General features: G+C 44.8%; 1 protein-coding gene across 2 annotated transcripts in view; it reads left to right on the plus strand.

Moving 5' to 3' along the window:
• Positions 1 to 5,480: 5,480 nt before the first annotated feature.
• Positions 5,481 to 12,112, plus strand: part of LOC124028280 (transmembrane anterior posterior transformation protein 1 homolog) — a 22,320-nt gene continuing 15,688 nt past the window's right edge. For both annotated transcript variants that reach the window (XR_006837569.1, XM_046340385.1), the window contains exon 1: positions 5,481 to 5,690. Coding sequence is in view for 1 of the 2 variants with exons in the window: in XM_046340385.1 (XP_046196341.1) it covers positions 5,510 to 5,690 (181 nt within the window). In the remaining variant the exon portion in view is untranslated. The remainder of the gene's footprint in view (positions 5,691 to 12,112) is intronic.

Raw genomic sequence — 12,112 nt, forward strand, 5'->3', positions numbered from 1 at the left:
CAGTCTGTAGTAGATATATCCCCCATAACAGTCTGTAGTAGATATATCCCATAACAGTCTGTAGTAGATATATCCCCCATAACAGTCTGTAGTAGATATATCCCCCATAACAGTCTGTAGTAGATATATCCCATAACAGTCTGTAGTAGATATATCCCCCATAACAGTCTGTAGTAGATATATCCCCATAACAGTCTGTAGTAGATATATCCCCCCATAACAGTCTGTAGTAGATATATCCCCATAACAGTCTGTAGTAGATATATCCCCCCATAACAGTCTGTAGTAGATATATCCCCCCATAACAGTCTGTAGTAGATATATCCCCATAACAGTCTGTAGTAGATATATCCCCCATAACAGTCTGTAGTAGATATATCCCCATAACAGTCTGTAGTAGATATATCCCCCCATAACAGTCTGTAGTAGATATATCCCATAACAGTCTGTAGTAGATATATCCCCCCATAACAGTCTGTAGTAGATATATCCCATAACAGTCTGTAGTAGATATATCCCCCCATAACAGTCTGTAGTAGATATATCCCATAACAGTCTGTAGTAGATATATCCCCCCATAACAGTCTGTAGTAGATATATCCCCATAACAGTCTGTAGTAGATATATCCCCCCATAACAGTCTGTAGTAGATATATCCCCATAACAGTCTGTAGTAGATATATCCCCCCATAACAGTCTGTAGTAGATATATCCCCCCATAACAGTCTGTAGTAGATATATCCCCATAACAGTCTGTAGTAGATATATCCCCCATAACAGTCTGTAGTAGATATATCCCCATAACAGTCTGTAGTAGATATATCCCCCATAACAGTCTGTAGTAGATATATCCCCCCATAACAGTCTGTAGTAGATATATCCCCAAAACAGTCTGTAGTAGATATATCCCCATAACAGTCTGTAGTAGATATATCCCATAACAGTCTGTAGTAGATATATCCCCATAACAGTCTGTAGTAGATATATCCCCATAACAGTCTGTACCCCCCTTACTGTATATCTTGGCGCTGCGGTTTCCCAGTCCACACCTCCTCGTCTTCTGACCCTGGAACAGCCCGTAGGAGATGTGTCCGGTGAACTTGTCCAGCTCAGAACAGTTGGCGCTAACCAGCTCTGCCCCGGTACCACACAGGATCCTCCCGCTGACCCAGCGCTCGGTCGCCAGGGCAACCAGCAGCAGAGTGGCAGAGAGCACGCAGAGCAGTGTGGCAAAGGAAAAGGTCAACCGTTTCCACAGCGACGGCATGGTCAGTCTGTCAGGGCGCCGGGTTTGGATAAACAACAGCAAATGTCTTTAAAATCCACCTCCATGTCTATTGTCTATCTATCTACTGTTCAAGCAGAGACCATGGGAACACCTCCCAGGCTACGGGAGACAGGTGGCGGTGTTACGGTCCTCTCGTCTCCTCTCGTCTCCTCTCGTCTCCTCTCTTACAACCTTTTCAAGCAGAGACCATGGGAACACCTCACAGGCTACGGGAGAGAGGTGGCGGTGTTACGGTCCTCTCGTCTCCTCGTCTCCTCTCTTACAACCTTTTCAAGCAGAGACCATGGGAACACCTCCCAGGCATCCCGAGGGTCGGATCCTCCAGTCTGGAGTTGTTGTGTCAGTCGGTGTGTCGGTCATCACAACTCTGTGAAATGAAACAGCTTGTTGTGATAGCTGGTAGAGAGGCTGCCATTAAAAGCTGAGATCCAGTCTGTGTTGGTCAGAGGGATCTGTTACAGACAGGAAGAAACTCGATCCCAGCACGCTATAGGGCTGCTAGTCACTGAGTTACATTCTGCCCTACTAACAACTCCCCCCTCTCTCTCCTTCCCTCTCTCTCATCCACTCTTCACCCTCCTCTCTCTCCTTCTCACTCCTTCTCTCTCTCTAGACACAGACAAGCTCCTTTGAGAGAGAGAGAGAGAGAGAGAGAGAGAGAGAGAGAGAGAGAGAGAGAGAGACAGAGAAAGAGAGAGTGAGAGAAAGAGAGAGAGAGAGAAAGAGAGAGAGAGAGAGACAGAGAGAGAGACAGAGAGAGAGAGAGAGAGAGAGAGAGAGAGAAAGAGAGACAGCGAGAGAGAGAGAGACAGAGAGAGAGAGAGAGAGAGAGAGAGAGAGAGAGAGAGAGAGAGAGAGAGAGAGAGAGAGAGAGAGAGAGAGAGAGAGAGAGAGAGAGAGAGAGAGAGAGAGAAAGAGAGACAGCGAGAGAGAGAGAGACAGAGAGGGAGAGAGAAAGAGAGACAGAGAGAGAGAGGGAGAGAGAAAGAGAGAGAGGGAGAGAGACAGAGAGAGATACCAAGAATACTTTATTCTGTTCCAGTGTGTTTAATGGATCTAGAACATGTGAGTGAGTGTGTGTGTGTGTCTGTGTGTGTGTCTGTCTGTGTCTGTGTGTGTCTGTGTGTGTGTGTGTCTGTGTCTGTGTCTGTGTGTGTGTGTTAACCTTTAGCTGCTGTTTTAGTGTTGCAATAGATTGATTGAATATTTACTGATGAGACATGACCTTTATGACCTTTATGATGCTCAGTGTTCCTGAATGATTTCACTTCCTGTCTGTCTGCCAGTTATACAGTACATAGTAATATACAGTAGACACTTCCTGTCTGTCTGCCAGTTATACAGTACATAGTAATATACAGTAGACACTTCCTGTCTGTCTACCAGTTATACAGTACATAGTAATATACAGTAGACACTTCCTGTCTGTCTGCCAGTTATACAGTACATAGTAATATACAGTAGACACTTCCTGTCTGTCTACCAGTTATACAGTACATAGTAATATACAGTAGACACTTCCTGTCTGTCTGCCATTTATACAGTACATAGTAATATACAGTAGACACTTCCTGTCTGTCTGCCAGTTATACAGTACATAGTAATATACAGTAGACACTTCCTGTCTGTCTGCCATTTATACAGTACATAGTAATATACAGTAGACACTTCCTGTCTGTCTGCCAGTTATACAGTACTTAGTAATATACAGTAGACACTTCCTGTCTGTCTGCCAGTTATACAGTACATAGTAATATACAGTAGACACTTCCTGTCTGTCTGCCAGTTATACAGTACATAGTAATATACAGTAGACACTTCCTGTCTGTCTGCCAGTTATACAGTACATAGTAATATACAGTAGACACTTCCTGTCTGTCTGCCAGTTATACAGTACATAGTAATATACAGTAGACACTTCCTGTCTGTCTGCCATTTATACAGTACATAGTAATATACAGTAGACACTTCCTGTCTGTCTGCCATTTATACAGTACATAGTAATATACAGTAGACACTTCCTGTCTGTCTGCCAGTTATACAGTACATAGTAATATACAGTAGACACTTCCTGTCTGTCTACCAGTTATACAGTACATAGTAATATACAGTAGACACTTCCTGTCTGTCTGCCAGTTATACAGTACTTAGTAATATACAGTAGACACTTCCTGTCTGTCTGCCAGTTATACAGTACATAGTAATATACAGTAGACACTTCCTGTCTGTCTGCCAGTTATACAGTACATAGTAATATACAGTAGACACTTCCTGTCTGTCTGCCAGTTATACAGTACATAGTAATATACAGTAGACACTTCCTGTCTGTCTGCCAGTTATACAGTACATAGTAATATACAGTAGACACTTCCTGTCTGTCTGCCATTTATACAGTACATAGTAATATACAGTAGACACTTCCTGTCTGTCTGCCATTTATACAGTACATAGTAATATACAGTAGACACTTCCTGTCTGTCTGCCAGTTATACAGTACATAGTAATATACAGTAGACACTTCCTGTCTGTCTACCAGTTATACAGTACATAGTAATATACAGTAGACACTTCCTGTCTGTCTGCCAGTTATACAGTACTTAGTAATATACAGTAGACACTTCCTGTCTGTCTGCCAGTTATACAGTACATAGTAATATACAGTAGACACTTCCTGTCTGTCTGCCAGTTATACAGTACATAGTAATATACAGTAGACACTTCCTGTCTGTCTGCCAGTTATACAGTACATAGTAATATACAGTAGACACTTCCTGTCTGTCTGCCATTTATACAGTACATAGTAATATACAGTAGACACTTCCTGTCTGTCTGCCATTTATACAGTACATAGTAATATACAGTAGACACTTCCTGTCTGTCTGCCAGTTATACAGTACATAGTAATATACAGTAGACACTTCCTGTCTGTCTGCCATTTATACAGTACATAGTAATATACAGTAGACACTTCCTGTCTGTCTGCCAGTTATACAGTACATAGTAATATACAGTAGACACTTCCTGTCTGTCTGCCATTTATACAGTACATAGTAATATACAGTAGACACTTCCTGTCTGTCTGCCAGTTATACAGTACATAGTAATATACAGTAGACACTTCCTGTCTGTCTGCCAGTTATACAGTACATAGTAATATACAGTAGACACTTCCTGTCTGTCTGCCAGTTATACAGTACATAGTAATATACAGTAGACACTTCCTGTCTGTCTGCCATTTATACAGTACATAGTAATATACAGTAGACACTTCCTGTCTGTCTACCAGTTATACAGTACATAGTAATATACAGTAGACACTTCCTGTCTGTCTGCCAGTTATACAGTACATAGTAAAATACAGTAGACACTTCCTTACTATCTTGTTCTTGCTTTCTCAAGGGACGCCATTTAATCGGTTGTCACAACTCCGTACAATCAGCAGGAACCATCGGGATGTAGCGCTCAACAGTACATCCCACTTATAATGCAGCTGCTTCATCTGGATGTTATTCTTTATCAAAAGCTACCACGACACTTTTCAATTTCAAACAAGCCTCGCTCTTCCAACCACAATCCCTGTCTCTGCAAAAGCTCTCCCCAAAATGTCACGTCTCAATGGGGCTTCCCATGTTAAATAGCCTTTTGTCTACTAGAGGCCTCTATTCAATTCAATTCAATTCAAGGGCTTTATTGGCATGGGAAACATGTGTTAACATTGCCAAAGCAAGTGAGGTAGACAACATACAAAGTGAATATATAAAGTGAAAAACAACAAAAAATTAACAGTAAACATTACACATACAGAAGTTTAAAAACAGTAAAGACATTACAAATGTCATATTATATATATATATATATATCCTCTATCCTTCTCTATGGTGTCTGACTTCAGGTAGACACACAGTAGATGTTAAATAGTCTTTTGTCTACTAGAGGTATCTATCCTTCTCTATGGTGTCTGACTTCAGGTCAACCAATAGTATATGTTTATGTTAACATAGCCGTTTGTCTACTAGAGGCATCTATCCTTCTCTATGGTGTCTGACTTCAGGTAGACACACAGTAGATGTTATAAATAGCCTTTTGTCTACTGGAGGCATCTATCCTTCTCTATGGTGTCTGACTTCAGGTAGACACACAGTAGATGCGTGTTTCTGGCGCTACGTGGTGACGGAGCCACGTAAGTGACGCGCCTGTCTGTCAGCCGAGCCGTAGAACAAGATGGCGGACTCCTTAGCAGCGGCTCAGGGAGAGGAGAACGAACCGGAGAAAGAAGGCAAGGAGAGACGGATGGAGGGAGGTAGTGAGAGCCGGGGGTCGAAGGAGACCTCCGAGGTGACGGAGACGCTGGGGTTTTACGACAAGAAGAAAGCCCAGAAGGACAAGAAACGGAGTCTGTCTGGTGAGTACTGAACCAGAACCTCTGTTTGAGGACAGGAGAGCTCTCTGGTCTCGTTTCAAGCCCAGGTACTGGTTCAGGTGAGTACCAACGGAGCCCCGTCCACAAACAAACACAGCCGGGTAGCTGGTGTGGCCAATTGATCAAATACTAAATTAATTACAGATTTAAGCATCCAAACAATGTATGTAGTTAGTTACACAGCCAGCCAGATAACGGTGGTGGGGATGGTAGTAGTAGTAGTAGTAGTAGTAGTAGTAGTAGTAGTAGTAGTAGCAGTAGTAGTAGTAGTTGTAGTAGTAATAGTAGTAGTAGTAGTAATAGTAGTAGTAGCAGTAGTAGTAATAGTAGTAGTAATAGTAGCAGTAATAGTAGTAGTAGTAATAGTAGCAGTAGTAGTAGTAGTAGTAGTAGTAGTAGTAGTAGCAGTAGTAGTAATAGTAGTAGTAATAGTAATAGTAGTAGTAGTAATAGTAGCAGTAGTAGTAGTAGTAGTAGCAGTAGCAGTAGTAGTAATAGTAGTATTAATAGTAGCAGTAATAGTAGTAATAGTAGTAGTAATAGTAATAGTAGCAGCAGTAGTAGTAGTAGTAGTAGTAGTAGTAGTAGTAGTAGTAGTAATAGTCGTAGTCGTAGTAGTAGCAGTAATAGTAGTAGTAATAGTAGCAGTAATAGTAGTAATAGTAGTAGTAATAGTAATAGTAGCAGTAGTAGTAGTAGTAATAGTAATAGTAGTAGTAATAGTAGCAGTAATAGTAATAGTAGTAATAGTAGCAGTAGTAGTAGTAGTAGTAATAGTAATAGTAGTAGTAATAGTAGTAGTAATAGTAATAGTAGCAGTAGTAGTAGTAGTAATAGTAATAGTAGTAGTAATAGTAGTAGTAATAGTAGCAGTAATAGTAGTAATAGTAGTAGTAATAGTAATAGTAGCAGTAGTAGTAGTAGTAATAGTAATAGTAGTAGTAATAGTAGTAGTAATAGTAGCAGTAATAGTAGTAATAGTAGTAGTAATAGTAATAGTAGCAGTAGTAGTAGTAGTAGTAATAGTAATAGTAGTAGTAATAGTAGTAATAGTAATAGTAGTAATAGTAATAGTAATAGTAGCAGTAGTAGTAATAGTAGCAGTAGTAGTAATAGTATCAGTGGTAGTAGCATTAATAGTAGCAGTAGTAGTGGTAGTAGTAGTGGTAGTAATAGTAGCAGTAGTAGTAATAGTAGCAGTAGTAGTAGTAGTAGCAGTAGTAGTAGTAGCAGTAGAAGTAGTAGTAATAGTAGCAGTAGTAGTAGTAATAGTAATAGTATCAGTAGCAGTAGTAGTAATGGTAGCAGTAGTAGTAATAGTAATAGTAGCAGTAATAGTAGTAGTAGTAGTAGTAGTAATGGTAGCAGTAGTAGTAGTAATAGTAGTAGTAGCAGTAATAGTAATAGTATCAGTAGTAGTAATAGTATCAGTAGCAGTAGTAGTATCAGTAGCAGTAGTAGTAATAGTAGTAGTGGTAGTAATAGTAGCACTAATAGTAATAGTATCAGTGGTAGTAGCATTAATAGTAGCAGTAGTAGTAATAGTAGTAGTGGTAGTAATAGTAGCAGTAATAGTAATAGTATCAGTGGTAGTAGCATTAATAGTAGCAGTAGTTGTCATGCAGGTGAAAGAGGACCCAAAAGCGACTTAACAGAAACAGAGTTTATTTAAGTCCAAACAGGGAATAACAGAAATCCTCTAGTCTGTAGAGGGGAATAACTGGAGAAGCGGCCACAGACTGCAGGTCGCTTCGGGTAGGCGCAGGCCGTAGTTGACAGAGACACCTGCTCACACGCAGCATCTGATGAAGGCAAAAAACACGACAGGACAGGGCGATACACAATCACAGCAAAAACACGACAGGACAGGGCGAAACGCAATCACAGCATGGTGAATACTAAACAAGGAACCGACGGGACAGGAACGGAACACAAAGGAATAAATAGGGACTCTAATCAGGGGAAAGGATCGGGAACAGGTGTGGGAAGACTAAATGATGATTAGGGGAATAGGAACAGCTGGGAGCAGGAACGGAACGACAGAGAGAAGAGAGAGCGAGAGAGTGAGAGAGGGAGGGGGAGAGAGAGGGATAGAAGGAGGGAAAGAACCAAATAAGACCAGCAGAGGGAAACGAATAGAATGGGGAGCACAGGGACAAGACATGACAATAAATGACAAACATGACAGTACCCCCACTCACCGGCGCCTCCCGGCGCACTCGAGGAGGAATCCTGGCGGCAACGGAGGAAATCATCGATGAGTGAACGGTCCAGCACGTCCCGAGACGGAACCCAACTCCTCTCCTCAGGACCGTAACCCTCCCAATCCACTAAGTATTGGTGACCCCGTCCCCGAGAACGCATGTCCATGATCTTATGTACCTTGTAAATAGGTGCGCTCTCGACAAGGACGGGAGGGGGGAGGGAAGACGAACGGGGGTGCGAAGAAAGGGCTTAACACAGGAGACATGGAAGACAGGATGGACGCGACGAAGATGTCGCGGAAGAAGCAGTCGCACAGCGACAGGATTGACGACCTGGGAGACACGGAACGGACCAATGAACCGCGGAGTCAACTTACGAGAAGCTGTCGTAAGAGGAAGGTTGCGAGTGGAAAGCCACACTCTCTGGCCGCAACAATACCTTGGACTCTTAATCCTGCGTTTATTGGCGGCTCTCACCGTCTGTGCCCTGTAACGGCAAAGTGCAGACCTCACCCTCCTCCAGGTGCGCTCACAACGTTGGACAAACGCTTGAGCGGAGGGAACGCTGGACTCGGCAAGCTGGGATGAGAACAGAGGAGGCTGGTAACCCAGACTACTCTGAAACGGAGATAACCCGGTAGCAGACGAAGGAAGCGAATTGTGAGCGTATTCTGCCCAGGGAGCTGTTCTGCCCAAGACGCAGGGTTTCTGAAAGAAAGGCTGCGTAGTATGCGACCAATCGTCTGATTGGCCCTCTCTGCTTGACCGTTAGACTGGGGATGAAACCCGGAAGAGAGACTGACGGACGCACCAATCAAACGACAGAACTCCCTCCAAAACTGTGACGTGAATTGCGGGCCTCTGTCTGAAACGGCGTCTAACGGGAGGCCATGAATTCTGAATACATTCTCAATAATGATTTGTGCCGTCTCCTTAGCGGAAGGAAGTTTAGCGAGGGGAATGAAATGTGCCGCCTTAGAGAACCTATCGACAACCGTCAGAATCACAGTCTTCCCCGCAGACAAAGGCAGACCGGTAATGAAGTCTAAGGCAATGTGAGACCATGGTCGAGAAGGAATGGGGAGCGGTCTGAGACGACCGGCAGGAGAGAGTTACCCGACTTAGTCTGCGCGCAGTCCGAACAAGCAGCCACGAAACGGCGCGTGTCACGCTCCTGAGTCGGCCACCAAAAGCGCTGGCGAATAGACGCAAGAGTGCCTCGAACACCGGGATGACCAGCTAACTTGGCAGAGTGAGCCCACTGAAGAACAGCCAGACGAGTGGAAACAGGAACGAAAAGGAGGTTACTAGGACAAGCGCGCGGCGACGCAGTGTGCGTGAGTGCTTGCTTAACCTGTCTTTCAATTCCCCAGACTGTTAACCCGACAACACGCCCATAAGGAAGAATCCCCTCGGGATCAGTAGAAGCCACAGAAGAACTAAACAGACGGGATAAGGCATCAGGCTTGGTGTTCTTGCTACCCGGACGGTAAGAAATCACAAACTCGAAACGAGCGAAAAACAACGCCCAACGAGCTTGACGGGCATTAAGTCGTTTGGCAGAACGGATGTACTCAAGGTTCTTATGGTCTGTCCAAACGACAAAAGGAACGGTCGCCCCCTCCAACCACTGTCGCCATTCGCCTAGGGCTAAGCGGATGGCGAGCAGTTCACGGTTACCCACATCATAGTTGCGCTCAGATGGCGACAGGCGATGAGAAAAATAAGCGCAAGGATGAACCTTATCGTCAGACTGGAAGCGCTGGGATAGAATGGCTCCCACGCCTACCTCTGAAGCGTCAACCTCGACAATGAATTGTCTAGTGACGTCAGGAGTAACGAGGATAGGAGCGGACGTAAAACGTTCTTTTAGAAGATCAAAAGCTCCCTGGGCGGAACCGGACCACTTAAAACACGTCTTGACAGAAGTAAGAGCTGTGAGAGGGGCAGCAACTTGACCGAAATTACGAATGAAACGCCGATAGAAATTAGCGAAACCTAAAAAGCGCTGCAACTCGACACGTGACCTTGGAACGGGCCAATCACTGACAGCTTGGACCTTAGCGGAATCCATCTGAATGCCTTCAGCGGAAATAACGGAACCGAGAAAAGTAACGGAGGAGACATGAAAAGAGCACTTCTCAGCCTTTACGTAGAGACAATTCTCTAAAAGGCGCTGTAGAACACGTCGAACGTGCTGAACATGAATCTCGAGTGACGGAGAAAAAATCAGGATATCGTCAAGATAGACAAAAACAAAAATGTTCAGCATGTCTCTCAGAACATCATTAACTAATGCCTGAAAAACAGCTGGCGCATTGGCGAGACCGAACGGCAGAACCCGGTACTCAAAATGCCCTAACGGAGTGTTAAACGCCGTTTTCCACTCGTCCCCCTCTCTGATGCGCACGAGATGGTAAGCGTTACGAAGGTCCAACTTAGTAAAGCACCTGGCTCCTGCAGAATCTCGAAGGCTGATGACATAAGGGGGAAGCGGATAACGATTCTTAACCGTTATGTCATTCAGCCCTCGATAATCCACGCAGGGGCGCAGAGTACCGTCCTTCTTCTTAACAAAAAGAACCCCGCCCCGGCCGGAGAAGAAGAAGGCACTATGGTACCGGCGTCAAGAGACACAGACAAATAATCCTCGAGAGCCTTACGTTCGGGAGCCGACAGAGAGTATAGTCTACCTCGAGGAGGAGTGGTCCCCGGAAGGAGATCAATACTACAATCATACGACCGGTGAGGAGGAAGGGAGTTGGCTCGGGACCGACTGAAGACCGTGCGCAGATCATGATATTCCTCCGGCACTCCTGTCAAATCGCCAGGTTCCTCCTGAGAAGTAGGGACAGAAGAAACGGGAGGGATGGCAGACATTAAACACTTCACATGACAAGAAACGTTCCAGGATAGGATAGAATTACTAGACCAATTAATAGAAGGATTATGACATACTAGCCAGGGATGACCCAAAACAACAGGTGTAAACGGTGAACGAAAAATCAAAAAAGAAATAGTCTCACTGTGGTTACCAGATACTGTGAGGGTTAAAGGTAGTGTCTCAAATCTGATACTGGGAAGATGACTACCATCTAAGGCGAACATGGGCGTAGGCTTATCTAACTCTCTGAAAGGAATGTCATGTTTCCGAACCCATGCTTCGTCCATGAAACAACCCTCAGCCCCAGAGTCTATCAAGGCACTACATGTAGCACCGAACCGGTCCAGCGTAGATGGACCGACAAAGTAGTACAGGATTTTGATGGAGAGACTTGAGTAGTTGCGCTCACCTGTAGCCCTCCGCTTACAGATGAGCTCTGGCTTTACTGGACATGAATTAACAAAATGTCCAGCAACTCCGCAATAGAGGCACAGGCGGTTGGTGATCCTCCGTTCCCTCTCCTTAGTCGAGATGCGAATCCCTCCCAACTGCATGGGCTCAGACTCTGAGCCAGAGGAGGAGATGGTTGCGATGCGGAGCAGGGAAACACCGTTGATGCGAGCTCTCTTCCACGAGCCCGGTGACGAAGATCTACCCGTCGTTCTATGCGGATGGCGAGAGCAATCAAAGAGTCCACATCTGAAGGAACCTCCCGGGAGAGAATCTCATCCTTAACCACTGCGTGGAGTCCCTCCAGAAAACGGAGCGAGCAGCGCCGGCTCGTTCCACTCACTAGAGGCAGCAAGAGTGCGAAACTCAATAGAATAATCCGTTATGGACCGTTCACCTTGGCATAAGGAAGCCAGGGCCCTAGAAGCCTCCTACCAAAAACTGAACGGTCAAAAACCCGAATCCTCTCCTCTTTAAAGTTCTGGAACTTGTTAGAGCAATCAGCCCTTGCCTCCCAGATAGCTGTGCCCCATTCTCGAGCCCGGCCAGTAAGGAGTGAAATGACGTAAGCAACCCGAGCTCTCTCTCTAGAGTATGTGTTGGGTTGGAGAGAGAACACAATCTCACACTGCGTGAGAAAGGAGCGGCACTCAGTGGGCTGCCCGGAGTAGCAAGGTGGGTTATTAACCCTAGGTTCTGGAGGCTCGGCAGGCCAGGAAGTAACAGGTGGCACGAGACGTAGACTCTGGAACTGTCCAGAGAGGTCGGAAACCTGAGCGGCCAGGTTCTCCACGGCATGGCGAGCAGCAGACAATTCCTGCTCGTGTCTGCCGAGCATGGCTCCTTGGATCTCGACGGCAGTGTAA

This window comes from Oncorhynchus gorbuscha, unplaced genomic scaffold (genome assembly GCF_021184085.1).
Source record: "Oncorhynchus gorbuscha isolate QuinsamMale2020 ecotype Even-year unplaced genomic scaffold, OgorEven_v1.0 Un_scaffold_3955, whole genome shotgun sequence".
NCBI classification, from domain to species: domain Eukaryota; kingdom Metazoa; phylum Chordata; class Actinopteri; order Salmoniformes; family Salmonidae; genus Oncorhynchus; species Oncorhynchus gorbuscha.